The following is a 20565-nucleotide window of genomic DNA, read 5'->3' as shown; positions in this document are numbered from 1 at the left end:
CGCATCAGTTGAAACCTGGGCCAACTTTGACCGTCCAATCAAAGTATAAGTGGACTCATGAGACAATCAGATGTCAGCTTTCTAAAATGATTCAACTTTCATTTCGAAATTTCAATATTAACAAAAGAAAACCAAAATTAACACAAATACAAACTGCCCATTTTCGTTCATTTTCAAGACACCAAAATCAGATATGTCTTCTCTGAGTGCTTCGCTAACTTGTACCGAGAATTTAGAAAGTTAACCTGACTCTACCTCTTATTATATCGTGATATGCCAAAGGTGAGGAATGGGCTTCCAACCTGTGAATGCCTGTGCCTATGAGAACAACTCCACATGTTAGTGAATTAAATGGCCGAGGGTGTGCGGGTGGTAGTGTGCTACTAAGCTGCTAGTAAATTACAAAAAAAAAACTTCTGTTGCCATGGCAATTAGTGTTACCAATAGTGGTTAGCCTAAAGCAACTACTGCTGCCCGCCCCTGATAGCATACTTAGTTATAAGAAACGTTAACGTCGCTTAGAAGATAACTGGTACAATGACCAACTGGAGATGCAGGAACAAGTGGACTTGTGCCCCGGGCAAATGCTTTAATCTCCAGGCTACCCCACCGCCCATGAAGTTAATTTGTATCATGTCATAGGGTATTGGTTAAAGAAGAGTTATTAGTTAACACAGGACATCATGATCTTAACCAAAGAATATCTAGATACCTAAATGTAATCTGTTAGATGTTGTTAAGCTTACCATATTGCCGCAGGTGACTCCTACATCTCCCTTAGAAAGCTCATGTTCAGTGTGAAAATATTTATGGTAAGAGGAAGAAAGTGCTCAGAACATCGTCTGTTTTTTTGTAAGTTTGTCCGTAAAATGAGATCAGCAATATACAGTGTATACAGAAATGGCTAAATGTGACCTGGTCAAGTTTGCCTTTACATTTTCACATGATGTGTTTCAGAGGGGTGTGTAGAGACGGACAATGCCTGCCATTTTGTGAGGGAAGGGGACTCATCTCCTGCATCTGTGATGGAGGTATGTAAAGACTACAGCTGTTTTATGGAACTGAGGCAGTAAATTACATGTCAGAAAGGCTATGGTCACTGTGCTTTGCAGTGGGTAGATGTATTAATGAAATGAATAGTATTGAAAATTTATAAGATTTTAGAACTGTTGAGTTAACAGTGGAGAGTTTTTTATCACCCCCAAAACGGGGGGATATTGCAATCAGCAGCTCCTAAACCTTTAGATATTTCTTGCCAAGATGTCTTGTGGTAAATTGGTGGATTTTGATGATTTTGGATTTTTATTTGTTATATTTGTTTATGTTTTCATGACAACAAGTTGGACTTTTCTGATATGAGGGAAGTGTTCGTTTCCGGGGCAGATCTCCAAAACTGTTGAATATTTCATATTGTTTATCTTATCCCTCCACAACAGTATGTAATATTCCTTTTTGTTTCCATTATATACCAGTGTAGAACATTGTGAAAACAATAATCCCTGGAACGCACTCTCCGACAACCTCGCTCCCAACATGCTCCTATAATAATGTTTTCCTTCATCACCCATGGTTATCAGATGTGTTTGCTTCCTCTCCACATTTAAAACTAGATTTGTTTGTCATTTCAGTTTGAATTGAATATCTTCATATGTACATTTATCTACAGGTCCCTAGCCATTCCTTATCAATGAATAAATGAAATAACAGTGACTTACTTTCCTCACATGTTCACACACTGCCATTGTTAAAAAGCACAGTCTCAACTGCCCTTGTTTTAACGCAAATGGTTCTGTTTCGATGATATGATCATTTCGGAGACGGTGTCGGAAATCGGCTCCTGATCCCCACTGTCTATGCCCTGACTGCAGGGTCCCCTGCTCCTTGGACCAGTGATGCTCTGAATATGCCCACTTATCCTCCCACCTTTTCAACGTTTGCCTAGCTATACTCCGAAAAAGGGCTCACCAACAACTACAGCACCAGACTTCGAACCCTCTCAAAAGCCTGCAACTGGATGCGGCCCATCTCTCTTGTGTGATCTGTTACACCAAAGCTGGTCATCCGAGAAACTATTCAACAACAAGGTTCAGTAGGTTTTCAAGAAATCTCTCTCCACTGCTAAGGCCGAAGCCACTGTTCAGGCATTGCAGATGTGTATAGCCAACTTGTGTACCAAGTACTCATGGAGGACACTCAAGCAACATAAGGATAAATACCTCTGTTGTGCTCCCCATGTGCCCTCAGTAATGCTCCTTACCAGGTGGCCGACTGGAACCACCAGTCGTCACTCCACACGACTCCTGTCAGCGGTCACCTCCAGTGAATCTGGAAAAATTGGGATCAACTTTTAATTACCTACTTTGCACGGCCACATCTCACTGTATTGCCACTCCAACTACCATATCCGGATGCGCACTTGGAGCCGCTTTAGGACAACATTTGAATCTTTTTGGACAAGGGGGCTTTAAAGCTCCTTTCCCCAACAAATCTTTACAGTCGCATCTTCCTGGTGCCGAAGAAAAATTTGTTGAAGCTTTGTGTAAACCACAATTTGCGTGCTTTCAAACGCATCTGTTTAGACACACACCCCTGGTTTCGGATTGTCACGCCACCGCTGCTCTGGTCTACTATCCAACCTGGCAACTTCCTGGCCTCACTAGACCTCCAGGATGCCTATCTAAATGTCCCCATGTTTCCTGCCCCCCATGGAAAATCCAGTGGATAGTTCCTACGTTTGGCATCTCTATGGCCCCGTGGCTTTTCACTCATATCGCCAATCCCCTAGGGATGTTTCTACGCCAGCAAGGGATCCCCTTCAAGTCGTATATTGACAACTGTCTGATGAGCGATCCCTCCGTTTTCTTCAGCAGCTTCATCTTCAAAAGGTTTCCTCCTAATTCCATGTTGGAATTAGTTCCAACCTGTGGTCCAGGCAGGGCTGTCATCGGGACTCCCATTTCACATTTGGCCACACTTGCTCGGCCTGCTCACATCAGCGCAGGACCCTTGAGTCAAACATCTTCAACAGAGTCTCTGTGACCGACCTTGTTCCCACTAATTACCTGTTCATGGATGCAAAAAACAAGGGTGGGGGGCCCATCTCGAGTACCCCGGGCCTCAGGATTTTGGCCACCCTGTTCTCTATTGGCACATCAGCTCTCTGGAGTTTCAAGCAGTCCTGCTGGCCATTCAAACATGGCGGACGATCTTGTGGGAACTCACCACATGATAGCAACAGACAACATCACGGTCACTCATTACATCAACCGGCTGGGATCCACTCACTCACAGAGTCTCTTGGACCTCACATTCACTTTCTATCATCTCAAAGACAAAATCCAGTTGGAGGTGAGAGCTTGTCATATTCCAGACGTTTCCATAGCTGAAGCCACATGTGACAACCACCGACTTCAGACATTCATATCACAGATACCTGACACTCTGGCTTGGGATCCAGATTCTTTGGATCACACCTTTTGATCACACCATTCTATTGGCTCAGTTAAACGTCTTTCCTGCATCTGCTCCGACTCACCAGAGAGCCAGACTTACAACTCCCCACATTTCCCTTTCTGCTCAGAAATCTACACGCTCGTCACCCACACCTGTACCCAGAGTCGTGGGATCTACGCATGTTGTCTATTTGCAAAATGCATTAATGGCCAGAGGTTTCTCTACAGTGGCGACTCTTGCTATTCGTCAGACACACTGGCCTTCTACGGCCTCCTTTGTATGACCAGATATGGTTATCTTTCAAGACTTACTGTCGTCAACATGATATGGATCCTACTGTGGCTTCTCTGATCATAGCTGATTTCTTAGTCTACTTATGCGAGACCAAACATTTTTTAAACGGTAACATTGCCAGTTATGTCTTGGCCAATCCCGTTCTACTGTCTCCTCGCTGCTCTTGAAATCGCTGCTATCCACCATTCTTCAGGCTTACACCCATGCTCGTCTTGATTCGCCTAGAGCTTCCTATCCGCATCAAATTTGGGCGTTGGTGTCAACGATGGCACTACACACAAACAGCTCCATCACAGACATCGTCCAAGGTTGTTTTGGGCATACCGATTCTACTTTTGCCAAATTTTACCTCCGAGATCTGTCTGTTGAGGATGTCAAGGGCATCTTCACACAGCAACTCTTTGCGATCGCCATCGCCACTGACGAATTGGAACAGAGCACCATATTGGATGCCCATATTCGAGTACCTCAGGATGCGAAGTAATTTCAGACCCAGCCTTTCCTGTAACCTGGCATGGTGATGATGTATGACGGGACTAGTGAAATTGAACAATCCTGGGGTTGAAGGCAAAGTGGCAGTCTAGTCTAGTAGTCTAGTCCGTGCTCTGGCCCGACCACTAAATCGCAAATAGGGATATGCGGTTGATCCAACCTGCCCTCCTACAGTGGGGTAATTGCATACTGTTGTAGAGGGATAAGTTAAAAAATATAGAGAATCAGAGTATTCCCCTTTTTACCGTATTAGCACCGTAATAAGTACCCACTGTGCTCTTATAATTAGGAATAGGGGGCTTTTATTAGAATATTATTATTAGAGTAAAAAAAAAGACTTGAAAGATAAATTTGATGTAATGCTGACAGCCTGAAATGTTTATGTACAACAGATATATTTTTGTAGAATTTAATTGCCCATAATTAAGGGTGCCCACCTGTCCATCCTCTCAACATTTGGATCCACTTGTCACCTGCCTACCGGCGATTATAGGAAAAATCACTGAGTATTACAGGTACATGCTGGGAGCGAGGTGGTCGGAGGGTTTGTTCCAGTGATTGTTTTCACATTGTTCTATACTGTTACATAATCAAAAGCAAGAAGGAATATTGCATACTGTTGTGTCAGGATAAGTATATAAATAAGAGGAAAACTTTTATTCCCTACGATGAAACTTGCTATACAGATCAGTCTTGTGGTGAACTGGTGCCTTTTCATGATTTGGGATGATGAAATATACTGTACAGCATTGTTCTTTTCCTCACTGAACTGAAGGTATCCAATGGCAATGAACCAAAAGTGGGGTATAAGTAGCCAAATTCCATTTCCGAATTGCACCAGTTTATTTTCTTGATTGTTTTCTGTTCAGTGGATACATCCTGCTACAGATGTTGCCGTGTGAATGCTTCATCTCTGTGTGAACGCTTTGACCCTGCCTCTCTGCTGCCAGATGGGCGGCCCTGTGTACAGGGCTACTGCACCCAGGTATGTGGGAAATGTGAAACTGTTCTGTCACCTACATGTGTAACTCTTCCATCACCTACCATGATATGTGAAATGTGAAACTCTTCTCTCACCTACCATGTTATGTTGAAATGTGTAACTCTTCTATCACCTGCCATGTTATGTGAAATGTGTAACTCTTCCATCACCTACCATGTTATGTGAAATGTGAAACTCTTCTCTCACCTACCATGTTATGTTGAAATGTGTAACTCTTCTATCACCTGCCATGTTATGTGAAATGTGTAACTCTTCCATCACCTACCATGTTATGTGAAATGTGAAACTCTTCTCTCACCTACCATGTTATGTTGAAATGTGTAACTCTTCTATCACCTGCCATGTTATGTGAAATGTGAAACTCTTCTGTCACCTAACATGTTATGAGAAATGTGAAAACTCTTCTATCACCTACCATGTTATGGGAAATGTGAAACTCTTCTGTCACCTACCATGTTATGGGAAATGTGAAACTCTTCGGTCACCTACCATGTTATGGGAAATGTGAAAACTCTTATGTCACCTACCATGTTATGGGAAATGTGAAAACTCTTCCATCACCTACCATGTTATGGGAAATGTGAAACTCTTCTGTCACCTACCATGTTATGTGAAATGTGAAACTCTTCTGTCACCTACCATGTTATGTGAAATGTGAAAACTCTTCTATCACCTACCATGTTATGGGAAATGTGAAACTCTTCCATCACCTACCATGTTATGGGAAATGTGAAAACTCTTCTATCACCTACCATGTTATGGGAAATGTGAAACTCTTCTGTCACCTACCATGTTATGGGAAATGTGAAACTCTTCTGTCACCTACCATGTTATGTGAAATGTGAAACTCTTCTGTCACCTACCATGTTATGGGAAATGTGAAACTCTTCTGTCACCTACCATGTTATGTGAAATGTGAAACTCTTCCATCATCTACCATGTTATGTGAAATGTGAAAACTCTTCCATCACCTACCATGTTATGGGAAATGTGAAAACTCTTATGTCACCTACCATGTGATGTGAAATGTGAAAACTCTTCCATCACCTACCATGTTATGGGAAATGTGAAACTCTTCTGTCACCTACCATGTTATGTTGAAATGTGAAACTCTTCTGTCACCTACCATGTTATGGGAAATGTGAAACTCTTCTATCACCTACCATGTTATGGAAAATGTGAAACTCTTCTGTCACCCACCATGTTATGGGAAATGTGAAACTCTTCTATCACCTACCATGTTATGTGAAATGTGAAACTCTTCGGTCACCTACCATGTTATGTGAAATGTGAAAACTCTTCTATCACCTACCATGTTATGGGAAATGTGAAACTCTTCTGTCACCTACATGTGTAACTCTTCCATCACCTACCATGATATGTGAAATGTGAAACTCTTCTATCACCTACCATGTTATGTTGAAATGTGTAACTCTTCCATCACCTACCATGTTATGGGAAATGTGAAACTCTTCTGTCACCTACATGTGTAACTCTTCCATCACCTACCATGATATGTGAAATGTGAAACTCTTCCATCACCTACCATGTTATGTTGAAATGTGTAACTCTTCTGTCACCTACCATGTTATGGGAAATGTGAAACTCTTCTGTCACCTACCATGTTATGTGAAATGTGAAACTCTTCTGTCACCTACCATGTTATGGGAAATGTGAAACTCTTCTGTCACCTACCATGTTATGGGAAATGTGAAACTCTTCTGTCACCTACCATGTTATGTGAAATGTGAAACTCTTCTGTCACCTACCATGTTATGGGAAATGTGAAACTCTTCTGTCACCTACCATGTTATGTGAAATGTGAAACTCTTCCATCATCTACCATGTTATGTGAAATGTGAAAACTCTTCCATCATCTACCATGTGATGTGAAATGTGAAAACTCTTATGTCACCTACCATGTGATGTGAAATGTGAAAACTCTTCCATCACCTACCATGTTATGGGAAATGTGAAACTCTTCTGTCACCTACCATGTAATGGGAAATGTGAAACTCTTCTGTCACCTACCATGTTATGGAAAATGTGAAACTCTTCTATCACCTACCATGTTATGGGACATGTGAAACTCTTCTGTCACCTACCATGTTATGGGAAATGTGAAACTCTTCCATCACCTACCATGTTATGGAAAATGTGAAACTCTTCTGTCACCCACCATGTTATGGGAAATGTGAAACTCTTCTATCACCTACCATGTTATGTGAAATGTGAAACTCTTCGGTCACCTACCATGTTATGTGAAATGTGAAAACTCTTCCATCACCTACCATGTTATGGGAAATGTGAAACTCTTCTGTCACCTACATGTGTAACTCTTCCATCACCTACCATGATATGTGAAATGTGAAACTCTTCTATCACCTACCATGTTATGTTGAAATGTGTAACTCTTCTGTCACCTACCATGTTATGGGAAATGTGAAACTCTTCTGTCACCTACCTTGTTATGGGAAATGTGAAACTCTTCGGTCACCTACCATGTTATGTGAAAATGTTTATTGCAGGTCCAGGCAGGACTTCATCTATTGCTTTTGCCACAAGCCTTATACTTTTTATCATTACAGGGGACATGTAAGCGCACAGTGCAGAATACTGTTGAGAGATTGTTCTCCATCATTGAAAACCTGTCTATCAATGAAATCTGTGAGTTACTATGATCTACTGAAGGAAATACTCAAACATAAATGTACTTACCTCCAGTAATAACTTATATATTACAAATCCCACTTCTAAATGCCATTAGAAGAACATGGAATGTTGACTGATGTTTCCAAAATTACACTTAGCCAGTACATGTATAGCAAACTCTTCTTTATCGAAAAACCTCCATTCCTATCAATATCATCCAACTTTGTGTGTGTGAAAGGTGGAACAAGTAATGTAAGTCTGGAAAGTTTTGCAACCAGGAAAGTACTGCGAAAACTGCTATCGACACACACATCCACAATAGTTTCATGACACAGTTATGTTTGCAGACCAACAACAAACAAAAGACATTAGCCTTAAAAAAAAAAGGTTTGTGTGCTTGTTTTGCTGTTTGCAAATTTGGTCAATGAATACCTTAAATTTGCTATACGACATCACCAGACATGATGATGGTATTCAAATACAAATTCAATGGTATTTTTGTACTGTATGCAGGACAATGTTTCATAAGCAGAAATTAAGATTTACAATTACAAGTGTATTTGTCTCGTTAAATAAGAGGGAAACTGATGCTTATGAATATACCCCGTCTATAAAGTGAATCTGAATGAAGCACGTCACCAGCGCATACACAATCCCTATATTTGCCTTAAAAATGTGTTTGTCTTCCGCAGAAAAAAATAACATTGTTTCCCTTCAGCAAATTCAGGGAAACGAACAGATTATAACAATTAAACTTGGCCAATTTGAAATTTGAGATAAAACATCACTACACATGATGATTTACAGATTAAATTGTATTTCCTGTTCTGATTATCATTGTATTATATGCAGAAATTCAGATTACCGTGAGTATTGTCTCGTACACTAAGCCGGAAGTAGCAATCAGCTGTACACACGTTTCTTGGAATCTACCAGTGATTCGGTCAAAAATTACCCAATGATATAATTTTAAAGAATTTTGATACAATGAGTGGAAGTATTGCATCTGAAACTATTATTTTTTCAGGAATAATTTATTCCAGTATCATGTTAGTTGCAACTTTACAACTTTATTTTTTTCAGCCTAAGGAGGCATATTTCTTAAATTCACTTCCACACATTTTCAAACCAGCCAGTACATGATTAAACAAATAATCTCTCACATCTTTATATTTCCCTTGATACACACTGTTCGCTAACCTGCCACATCTGGTCAAGTTGGTGACATAACAATGAGTAATCCAGACATACATCAGCCAGTCTTTTCTGTTAGATATACACACTACTCCAACTGCCTTGTCAACTACAATAACTCATGCATCTACAGTTACCATTACATCGCTTCCTATTCATCTACAACAACACTTACAAAAGTAGCTTTGATATTGGTAATCCTAACAGGGTGACACAAATCTTTCCAGATTTACAGTACTTGATTATTTGCAGACATAGCTGTAATATGAATGTGTCTCATTATCTCCAAAAGGTTTTTATAAATAGACAAATAAGGAAATGCTAGCTGTTGGTACATATTGAATGAGATTATGTGGCAAATGTACTTGCTTATGGGATCCTCCCACCTTCCCGAGGCAAGAGCATCCACTAGCCTTCTAGTCAAAGTCTTGTTTCCACCCTTGCCACATCAAGCCCACCTTCCTGTGTTAAATATGATTTGAATGGGCACATATCAATAGTCCAATCAGAGAATATTTCACAAAATCAACATCCATGACTGGTACACTTTTGTATAAAAGAGATTTACCGCTGCCTGTCTTTGTTGACATGAATTTGTTTTTTCATCTTTTAAAACCCCCAACGATTGCCTATGTTTTTGTGTCAGGGATGAAACCGCGAATGGTTTCGTTATCTGATCAACTAGGTCATCGCCTGTGGTAGTCGCCATCTTTGTGAAGCTATACGTGATAAGAACAGTGATCTGATTGGATATCACGTTTTCATTACCAGGGGCACAACTCGTGATCTAAAGCAAGTGGCGCCAGGGTCGAGTCAAGAAAAGTGGCCTTGATGTGGCAAGGGTAGAAACTAGGCTTTGATATAGGCTAGTTGACATGCTTGTCTGGGGAAGATGATGGGTTCCCTGCTCAAGGTGTCAGATCAGGAACTTGAAAACTTCCTATTTTCCTGACCATAATGAGAGTCTTGCTGTACATGTTTTATTGGAATGAATGAATGAGGACTCTTCTTGTTCATAATTGATCAGAATAATCCTTGTGGTTTCACCTACAAGATGAAGTAGTAACGAGAGATACATTCATGTTTCAGTAATATTTTTTCGGGACAACTTGATTGGTGCAGTGTTGATCTCCAGTCTTCTGGTATGGGTTCCCGTCTGTATTGGCATCCGTATCAGGGTAAGTAGTTGCATGGGTACCCAGCAGTTTCACACGAAATTCACCGATATCCACTTGGACACGTATCAGTGACTGATGTATTGTGGAAGGAAGTGACAGAAAATACATTGCCACATGTTGTAATAAGGCTCTGTCCATAAGCCTTATTTGGTAACATGTTCCTGGGAAATTGCTTTAGATATTAGGATGTCTTGATCATGTTGATGATGATATTTTACTTGTTCAATCAGTTGTTACAGCGCAAGCTGACTCGTATGGTAAACCTTACCTGACACTACACAGTGCATTAGCTTCCCTACCTTTCACAAACAGGCATTACTGGAACAGAGAAACAGTTGAAACAGGCTATAGCCAGTTCTCGATACCAACGAGTTATTGTGCTTGGCCCGTACTCCCTCATATTCTCTGTCCGTCTTATGACTGACGTGTTATTAGAAACGTTATTACTCACCTTATGTTGTCATCAGTTTTTGACATCAGATGACGTTACCTCCATATATCCTTTTCCTGCTTTATATCTCCATTTATTTGTTGTATATACTTGATATACTTGTACACTTATACTTTTTTCACTGCCGCATAACTTGGAACATTTGGTGCCTTGGTTGCCATCTTGCTTTTTCATGCATCTTGTGTTTACGTTGATGTCATATTTTTTTAATGTTCCCACCATAACAGTAAGCAATATTCCTTCTTGCTTTGATTATATAACAGTAGAGAACATTGTTCCTTTGCCCCCAGTTTACGATTATTAGATGTAATTGTTACTTACATAACAGTGGATCTTAGCCTGTTTCATATTGAAATACAAATTTAACTGAAGATATTAATCTACGATCTACGACAAGAAACCAGAAATGTTTTATCTGATGAAATTGGTAGTGTTGGAATATACCTTATATAAACTAGTGATATACAAGGGATACAATAATTATTTATCTGTAAAGGTTTGGAATGTCTATGTACATGTAAGCGGGGAAAGGAATACAGAGAGTTGGTTCTTCTTATTTTAGTACTTTGATGCGCATTGTGGATCGGGTGAACCCATGGAAAGAAACCTACAACATACAATATCAAAGCAGCTTGTCAGGACATGCCGACATCATCTTCCCAAGGCAAGAGAGTTAACTGACTTTAAAAGTCCAGTTTCCACCCTTGCCGAACTAGGTTGGAATTCCTGGGCTCGATCGTAGCGCCACCAGTGGTTATTATGAGTTATGTCCCTTCTGAGCCTCTATTATGGACAAATTCGCTTCCATCACTTGCATTTGTTTCAAATAAAATGGCGGGGCCCAGTCAAGATGATGTGATCGATGATCAAGATCTATATTGTGATAAAATGGGTCTTGCATCGTGAAGTGCATCAAATCACGCAACACATTGATTAAAAACATGAAAAGGTTTGGAAAATATCTGTTGACAACGAGTTGGTGCACATGCTTTGCAAATCCTGCAATCGACCGAAATCTGCATGACAGTTTACGAATATCGATTTTGATTTCGTTGCAAGAATGAAGATTTTGATTGGACTGTGCATAGACTCGTTAGTCCAGCCAAAATGTAACTCCATAATACCAGCCAAGTTCGGCAAGGGTGGAAACTGGACTTTTAGTAACTCTCTTGCTTTGGAAGATGTGCCAAGGTACATAATAACAGTCAACAATTTATATTGTTCAAACACAATAGATGTAATAATTCCTACTTATTAATATTGACCAGCAAAAGTATTACATACAATCGATCAATAATGTAACATTACTCTGTCCCTTTGAACAATAAATGAAATGTACATAAACTGATGTTGATTAATTACCATGGCTGAAAACATCAGTAATATTCAAACCCTTATTCACAAATGAACTTATTAACAGAATAAAGAATTAAGATTACACAGGTACAATATAAAATGTTTTTATCATGTATAAGTTTACAGTTGTGAATTACAAAATATAATTAAAGTTGACAAGTTTGAAAATATAAATCTAATTGTGGATTTGCCCCTTTAACTCACCCCCAGGAGATAAGAACAGCAGTGGTCACATGACCCAGGGCACTCCCATATCAAAACAAAAACTAAACCAGGAAGTATTATCCAGAAAAATATGACGTACTTCTAAGAATTTGGCATAGAAAAAGAATTTTTGTCAGGTAAAGTGAATATGAAAAGATAAACATTTGTAAACAATGCATTGAAACAAAGGATAGGGGAGGTAATTCTCGTCTATCGTCACAACCAAAGGTTAGTTTCGCGTGTTTCAACCCGTAATTGTCTTGCACAATTCTTCTATTAATAACGATAATCTCAGTGTATAAGTATGATTAACTCGTGATAAAATATTGACTCGCGAAACACAGATACATTGGTATTACGAGCACGTGGATTACGCACATGTCATAGTGATGATGTGAGGTCTGATCGTCTCGCTTGAGATTTACTTTTATGAATGAAATACTGCAATACATGTCCCTTTTGACAATCTACAGAATTGCAAACATAACAGCAATGCATTACAAGCAAGGGGAGAGTACTTACATAAAATCAGTTGTAGTAACGAGCAGAAATGCTGAACCATCTACATTGAAAAACTGCTGTTTCGGATAAGGAATATACTAGCAAAGTATATATTTTCGAAAAATGTGTATTTAATTATGCAATAAAATTCCCGTTTCCGACCACTTCCGGAAACTACTGAAGATTACAACTGAGAACAGGGCCAAAATAATGTATATATTTATATAGGGGCAACCTTGTTTATAAATCCCCATGCACTATACATATGATCATAGAAACTTAACTCTACAATATTCCACTCTATAATATTTTCTGTATGTGTTTCCAAATATAAGGCTAAAAAAATAATAGTCTTGGTTCTCAGGCCCTCATCATCATAGAGTTCGCCACATGTTTCGTTTTTATTTTCATTTCCTTAACAAATCCTTAAAAACTCCAACGGAAGTCAAATACTGTAATCCAGTATTTTCCTCATCAAGGATCACAAGCTTGTAGGGAGGCTGTTGCCCTGGTTGATTGTACACAATTGTTTATTTGGTTACATACAGTTTTGAACACACACACCCCCAAAAAATTAAAATACGCCTCCTGTCCGCACTCATCTTCCCGAGGCAAGAGAGTTAACTGACCATAAAAGTCCAGTTCCTACCCTTGCCGAACTAGGCTGGTATTACTGAGTTATATTTTGGCTGGGCTAACGAGTCTATGCATAGTCCAATCAAAATTGCACAATGAAATCGAAATCCGGTTCATAAACTGTCGTGCTGATTTCCGTCGCTTAGAGGATTTGCAAAGCATGTGCCCCTCCAACTTGCTGTCAACAGATAATTTACAAATCTTTTCATGATTTTACTCAAGGTGCTCACGTGATTTGATGCACTACGTGACGTAGACTCGTTTTATCACAATATAAATCTTGATTATCGATCAGATCGTCTTGACTGTGCGCCGCCATTTTGTTCGAAACAAATGCAAGTGATACGAGAAGTGGAATCTGATTGGTCCATAGGAGAGATTTATAATGGTCATAACTCGTAATAAGCACTGGTGGCGCTACGATCGAGCCCAGGAATTCCAACCTAGTTCGGCAAGGGTGGAAACTGGACTTCTAAAGTCAGTTAACGCTCTTGCCTTGGGAAGATGGCCCGCACTATATTTTCAAAAACCATCGCCTGAGAACCAATTATTTTATTTTTTTACGCCAGAGATGTTAATTCCAATATCAATTGTTTAGACTTAAACAAATAAAATAATTGGTTCTCAGGCAATGGGAATCAAAAGGCACGTATACATGCCCTGCATCTATACACTACCAAATACCTGACTTATTAGCTTATGAAGTTGTTATGTAGGCCTACGCTTTTTGAATCTTGGATAACGCCCAGAAATGTTCGATAATTTATTCCATAAAAGCTCTAAATATTTCAGAGGCATCAATACTGGCATTACAAGTGCATGAAGTTTTCTGAAAGTAAATTTAAGATATACGCTAGGTTGTAGAGTTTTAGATATACATGCCCCAGAAATGACACTACCTATCAATTTTGAAAGTTCATCATGTTTCCATGGAAACTGTCCAACATACAACTTTTGAAAATCTCTAAATAGCAAAGTGATCAATAAGTGTATTGGGTTTCGTGAAGCTGAGACAGACCGACATACTGACGACTATATACCCGTGTTCCTCCGTAGTTCCTGGGGGGGAGGGCGGGGGATAATAATCAAGAGAAACATGTTTTCTATAACTGTAATGATTATCATCAAGATCAACATGACCATCATCATCATCATCATCATCATCATCATCATCATCTCCAAAATGATTTTCTTTTGTTCTGATGAATGCCGACAATATGTGCAGTAAACCTTAGCATATATTGTCCCCGTCGACAAGTATCCATAACAGGAGCTCACCTCAATGCAAAAGTAACATCAGGCCTATGAAAGGCAGAAAAGCTCTTCCACATCAATAATCTAGAATACGAAGCAGTACCCGTGCAATATCCCATGAGCCCCACAGTTAAGAAACAAATTTCTGATGATCAGAACAGACAATTCAACTGTGGCATTCATTATTAATCTTCAAGGCACAACAAAATCAGAGACTCTCCTGAAGTTGACCTTCCAGCTTTATGAACTTGTGGACAGCCTGAATCTAACAATTACATTTGTTTTTGGTATTTTTTCAGGATTACCGGCACAAGAAAAGATTTGTAGATGATATGTACAGAGAAATCAAGAAGGTAAGATTCTAGGTCTCCAGCACTTTTTGATGACAGAATCATTGTTTATGTGTGTTCTGTACAGGCCTCCCCACTGTCATGGTATTAAAGTAAAAACTAATCTCTAAGTAAGTGAAAATGTATGACATTTTTTTGTGACACACGCAAGCAACCAATGGTATATGTTATGCAGACAGATAATTGTTGGATATTTACACTGAGGGTGTGATTGTTTGTCATGCTCACATGCTCTTGTTGGGTAGATGTAGCGAGGAACTGTGGTGATAAAATGTTCTTGGGTATTACAGAAGTTCCTCTTCTTCTGAGCACATGATTGTTTGTCATGCTAACATGCTCTTGTTGGGTAGATGTAGGGAGGAACTGTGGTGATAAAATGTTCTTGGGTATTACAGAAGTTCCTCTTCTTCTGAGCACATGATTGTTTCTCATGCTAACATGCTCTTGTTGGGTAGATGTAGGGAGGAACTGTGGTGATAAAATGTTCTTGGGTATTACAGAAGTTCCTCTTCTTCTGAGCACATGATTGTTTCTCATGCTAACATGCTCTAGTTGAGTAGATGTTGGGGGAACTCTCAATACAATGTTCTGTTTGGGCCACAGGATCGTGTGCTGCTGTATGATCAAGATGGACGAAAAAGAACGAGGCCCATTCTGAAAGACGGTAAATCTGATCTGCGTGAGCTTAAAGACTCCAACCGAAGATTCTAATGTCAGCACTTCACCTCAAGATCGGCCTGAAATGATATGTACTCTGTTGCAATACAATCTGTATCTGGGTAGTAAGGTCAAGAAATGATTCATGAAAACAACAAATGTCATGTGAACAAGATGACATCATCATTTAAGAACATCTGGAAATAGGCCAAAACATGTTTTGTAAAATGGAGTCCTGTACAATAATAGTAAAATAAGGACTTACGCATAGTCAAGTGTTGGGAGTACTGAGGTATTTGTGGTTTGATCCTCTCATGTTTGAATCTAGGAACTCTTTTGGATTTGGGATTTGTTGCTTCATTTTGAAAACTGCTTTCTGTAAGAATATTTTTTCACAATCAGTTTTCATACAATTGTCCTCATGCTAATTATGCTGATATTGTATAATTTCAATGCTGAGTATTGAGATGGACCTCATCCTGCATGAGTTAGTACTCCCCAAATCAGGATTGGAGTGAATTTCATGGGAATCATACAGATAGTATTGCCAATAAGCCTGTCCACAGTCTGAAACAGGGCACTTTCGACTGGTCTGGAAACTTTCATCAACATTTTTTCATTCATTTTTTTTTATGGATTGTGCACTCAACCTTGACCATTGTTGACAGTAAGGATAAGATTTATGGATGAACAACTTCTTTATTACAATTAGGAGCAACGTTTCCGTGTAGATTCTAACACTGTTATCAAGCAAGTGGTCCTTACTCAGTAATCCAACTTCTGAATGCCTCTCAAAGAAGTCATTTATGGCATTGTTACTAAAATTATACTACCAGTATATGTCTCATGTTACATGAATTGTTTTGATAATTTGATATTAATTTATTTATAGTTTAATGCTGGTACTTCAAACTGACCACATCACACAGCCTTGATGCTTTTACATTCAGCTTCATTTCAATGTACCATCTGAGCCCTGGTATCATGGTGCTCTGTTTGACAGATTTCAGTGTTGTCTGATATTCCTTTTTAGCTTTGCCGCAGGATTCTGGGTCAGATTCCTATGCATGTCATACAAGGCGACACGGTGGATCAGGGGGTCAGACTCGGTGACCTGGTTGATTGCATGTCATTGTACTGATGGCATGGATCATGAGTGATTACTTGTAATATCAAGCACTGAATTGTCTGGTCCCATCTTGATTGTTTAAAGGCCACTATCTTCTAGATGTAATATTGCAGAGTGTGGTGTTAAATATGCAAAACAGACCAATCTTCCTTTGCAGTTTTAACAGGTGAGTGTTCTGAGAGAGAAGTTGTATATGTGCTGAGAAAAATACCTATAACTAATCAAGTCAAAATAGAATCTCTTAGAGTTTTTCCTCTGTATTAAACACTTAAAAATTTTTTTTTTAATTGCAAAACATAGCATATATATTAATGCTGATAAACATAATAATACATGTTCTACCTCTCTCACATTACTTTGATGAAGTTTGAATGAATAGCAGAACGAGAAAAACATAGCATTTGTCATCAAGTTCTTTGAAGAACTTGTGTATAAGCCACAGTATTGAACATATTGGAGGGTAAGCTGATGAAACAATCTTTAGTTTTAATACAAATATGTTCTCTATTTTAATTTTACTGTAGTGCTTTGCTGCAAGATCATCAATATATAGCTGTAAGTGTGCAATGTTTTTACAAGGAATATATGACCCTCTGTGATATATCTCTTTTGATATGGTTGTAGTGTATAGAAAACACTTTATTTGTAAATATATCTTGTCCTATTTCATGCATAATATTTTGACGAAAGTTTGCATTGACATTCAGATGTTGTTTCCAAGATTTTATACTCGTCACTTGTATACTCCTGGCAAAAAAGTTGAGCATTGTTTTATTTGTTTCCATATTAAATACATGTAGTCATGTTCTTTAGTCTTATCTAATGAATGGATGGTTACAGTTCTATGACACTAGTAATATGACTACCCTTTTGATTGCTGCCTCTGCTTCTTTACATAATATACAGATCGATACTTGCATCCAACTGGAGAAACATCTTGGAGATTTATCAAAATAGTGTCAATGTCATGTCAATAATTCCTTAAAGAAGCATGGAAATTTGGGATATATCCAAACAAAGAAGGAATGGCACTAAGTTTAATCCAGGTGTATAGATATAAATCAACATACCAAATTGTGACTGTTCATGTGAACAGCACATCTGATTTTCATCCATCTTCAGTGTTGGACTCATTTCAACTCATGTGGACTCATTTCAACATGATTGTCCCAGGTTCATGTGTACAGGAAACCACCTACCACCGTGAGAATGGCTGTGGAGTAGCCTAGTGGTTAAAGCATTCGCTCATCACACTGAAGGCCTGGTGGCGATTCCCCACATGGCTACAATGTGTGACACCCATATTGGTGTTCCCTGCTATGGTATTGCTGGAATATTGCTAAAAAAGGCATAAAAACCTACTCACTTATCTCCATGCAAAGGACTAAAGGACCAGGGCAAACCAGGGATTCAAACATTTAATCAGTGGATCCTGGTTTGACAAAGGAACGAATCGCAGCTATGTGGTCCGACCACTGGGTATGAATTTACTATCTATTGTGATAACTAAAGGGTGTCCATTGTTTAAATGAAACATTTTCACATCAAGTTCTGTTCATTGTATTTTTGTGGTATTTCAGTATTATATCAATACTCATGTTGCAATCCTTCTATATATGTACATACCTTTTATACTTTTTACTAACTGCATGATTATTGATAATGCCAATATGATTATGAAATATTAATATAATTTGTGTTTTATATAGATCCATGTTGTGTACTGGTCTCACACACTTGTAACATTTCTATAACTTGCTCACAAGATTTAGCTCAAGTATGCCCTGCATGTTCATTAGTGACTACTGGACTGGAAATCACTATTGTGATAACTATTGATATTGTAAGAAACTATTGCGATAAATATTGATATTGCAAGCAACTGCTGCGATAAATATCGATAGTTTTCAGTGTATCATTTTAGATGGATTTTAGAGTTGAATTAGACCATGGAACTGAAGTTTCCTTTGAATGTGATAACCATAACAACAAATAAAAAGGAAAGCTATGACCGATTTGGTTTTTTCTTTACCCTAATAATTTAAGAAAAAGAAACTTCCACATTACCATGTGTAAATTACTACCACTCATGATCAAAAGAAAAACAAATTTGAACCGCTTTGCATGTATTTTATCGATATGGTAAATACAATCGAAACTATCTATATTCCAAAATGAAATCAATACTATTGATCGGAAACTGATTTAACAGTCAATTTATTGACTTTAAGTGCTTACCAATAGCAATTTATCAATATTTCAATTTATCATGACACCCCTCATGTTCATTGTTTTTGTCAGTAACATATCCAAATGCTGTGATATCTTGGGTTTGGTAAGTTTACATGTATGTGTATCAATAGTGCCATGCGTCCTCCATAAGCCAGTGTATTATATCTCTATTCTATTTTGATAAATATCCTGAATCCATTCACTTCATTTTACATCCAGTTCAAATGACATAATGCTAAAAAAAGCTGTCCTATTATATGACCTTGTTCTTTCATGATTGCAACAAGCTGATTACTTGACCCCATGTGGTCTAAAATCCAACTACATCTTGTAGTGTCACCCAATCTAAATACCACAAAACATTTTTTTTCAGTTTCAAGATTATTCATGTCTTCTGATTTCATTAAATGTATTAAGGACTATCCCCTATAGAGGGGCAATTTCAAATTGTAGCTGTGTTAAACTCTCATTCAGTAGTCTTTTTGATTGGCTCCTGTTGTGGAATTCTGTGATCAAGTATATGCGATTGTGACGTCACATGGTGACAGATGGGTCTGTGGTACTTATCTAATAGAATAGAGTTGTAATATCTAGATAATCGAAGATGGAGGGTCATGATCCATAGCAATAAACAGGCCAATCCATTGGTGTGATAAATTTTTATAGATATAATTACCGTCCATGTTTATTATTGGGACCAAAAGAAATTGATGAAATGCTTACTTGTGCAAATCTCTTTTTGTATGGTTTCCATATTTGTTTACTATGTATTGAGATGTACTAAGATGTCACTTTGATAACACATAGTTTAAACATGGTAACACCATTGTTTTTTTACATTTACATATGAATAAATAAATATTTTTGTCACTTTCTAAGTAGTTTGTGTTCGTCACTGCCTCGTCATGTGGGGAATGGAAGCTGACCACCATCTTGCAATACTGTCCCGTGATTACTAAGTCACAGGCCATCACAAACACAGACTCTGGTAATCAATCAGACTGAGTGGAATAACTGTCCCAGTTTGGTGATAGTTCTGTTCTGAAAGATTTCCATGTTGCTGCTTACAGAACACACAATCCATAATTCCTTTCAGAGACATCCTCCTTACAACAATAATACATGACCCCCAAATCACAGGGTATATACACAGACTATAGAAGTCAGACAGACTTTGTGGAATAACTGTCCCAGTTTGGTGATTGTTCTGTGATTACTAAGTCACAGGCTAACGCAAACACAGACTATGGTAGTCAGACAGATCAAATAGAATAACTGTCCCAGTTTGGTGATAGTTCCAAGATTACTAAGTCACAGGCTATCACAAACACAGACTATAGAAGTCAGACAGACTGAGTGGAATAACTGTCCCAGTTTGGTGATTGTTCCGTGATTACTAAGTCACAGGCTATCACAAACACAGACTATAGAAGTCAGACAGATTGTTCCGTGATTACTAAGTCACAGGCCATCACAAACACAGACTCTGGTAGTCAGACAGACTGAGTGGAATAACTGTCCCAGTTTGG

The 20565-nt window shown here is 38.5% G+C and overlaps 1 protein-coding gene across 1 annotated transcript in view; it reads left to right on the top strand.

Moving 5' to 3' along the window:
* The window catches only part of LOC139465648 (ADAM 17-like protease), a 39150-nt gene extending 19298 nt beyond the window's left edge, over positions 1 to 19852 (top strand). The window contains exons 18-23 of the mRNA XM_071247381.1: positions 958 to 1031; positions 5109 to 5224; positions 7831 to 7909; positions 10178 to 10266; positions 14968 to 15021; positions 15622 to 19852. Of these exons, the coding sequence (XP_071103482.1) occupies positions 958 to 1031; positions 5109 to 5224; positions 7831 to 7909; positions 10178 to 10266; positions 14968 to 15021; positions 15622 to 15729 (520 nt within the window). The 3' untranslated portion in view covers positions 15730 to 19852. The remainder of the gene's footprint in view (positions 1 to 957; positions 1032 to 5108; positions 5225 to 7830; positions 7910 to 10177; positions 10267 to 14967; positions 15022 to 15621) is intronic.
* The last annotated feature ends 713 nt before the right edge of the window (positions 19853 to 20565 follow it).

Source organism: Haliotis cracherodii, unplaced genomic scaffold (assembly GCF_022045235.1).
Source record: "Haliotis cracherodii isolate W230 unplaced genomic scaffold, xgHalCrac1.p SCAF_18, whole genome shotgun sequence".
Taxonomy (NCBI): domain Eukaryota; kingdom Metazoa; phylum Mollusca; class Gastropoda; order Lepetellida; family Haliotidae; genus Haliotis; species Haliotis cracherodii.
Note: the sequence above shows the minus strand (reverse complement) of the source record. Positions and strands in the feature narration are given on the sequence as shown.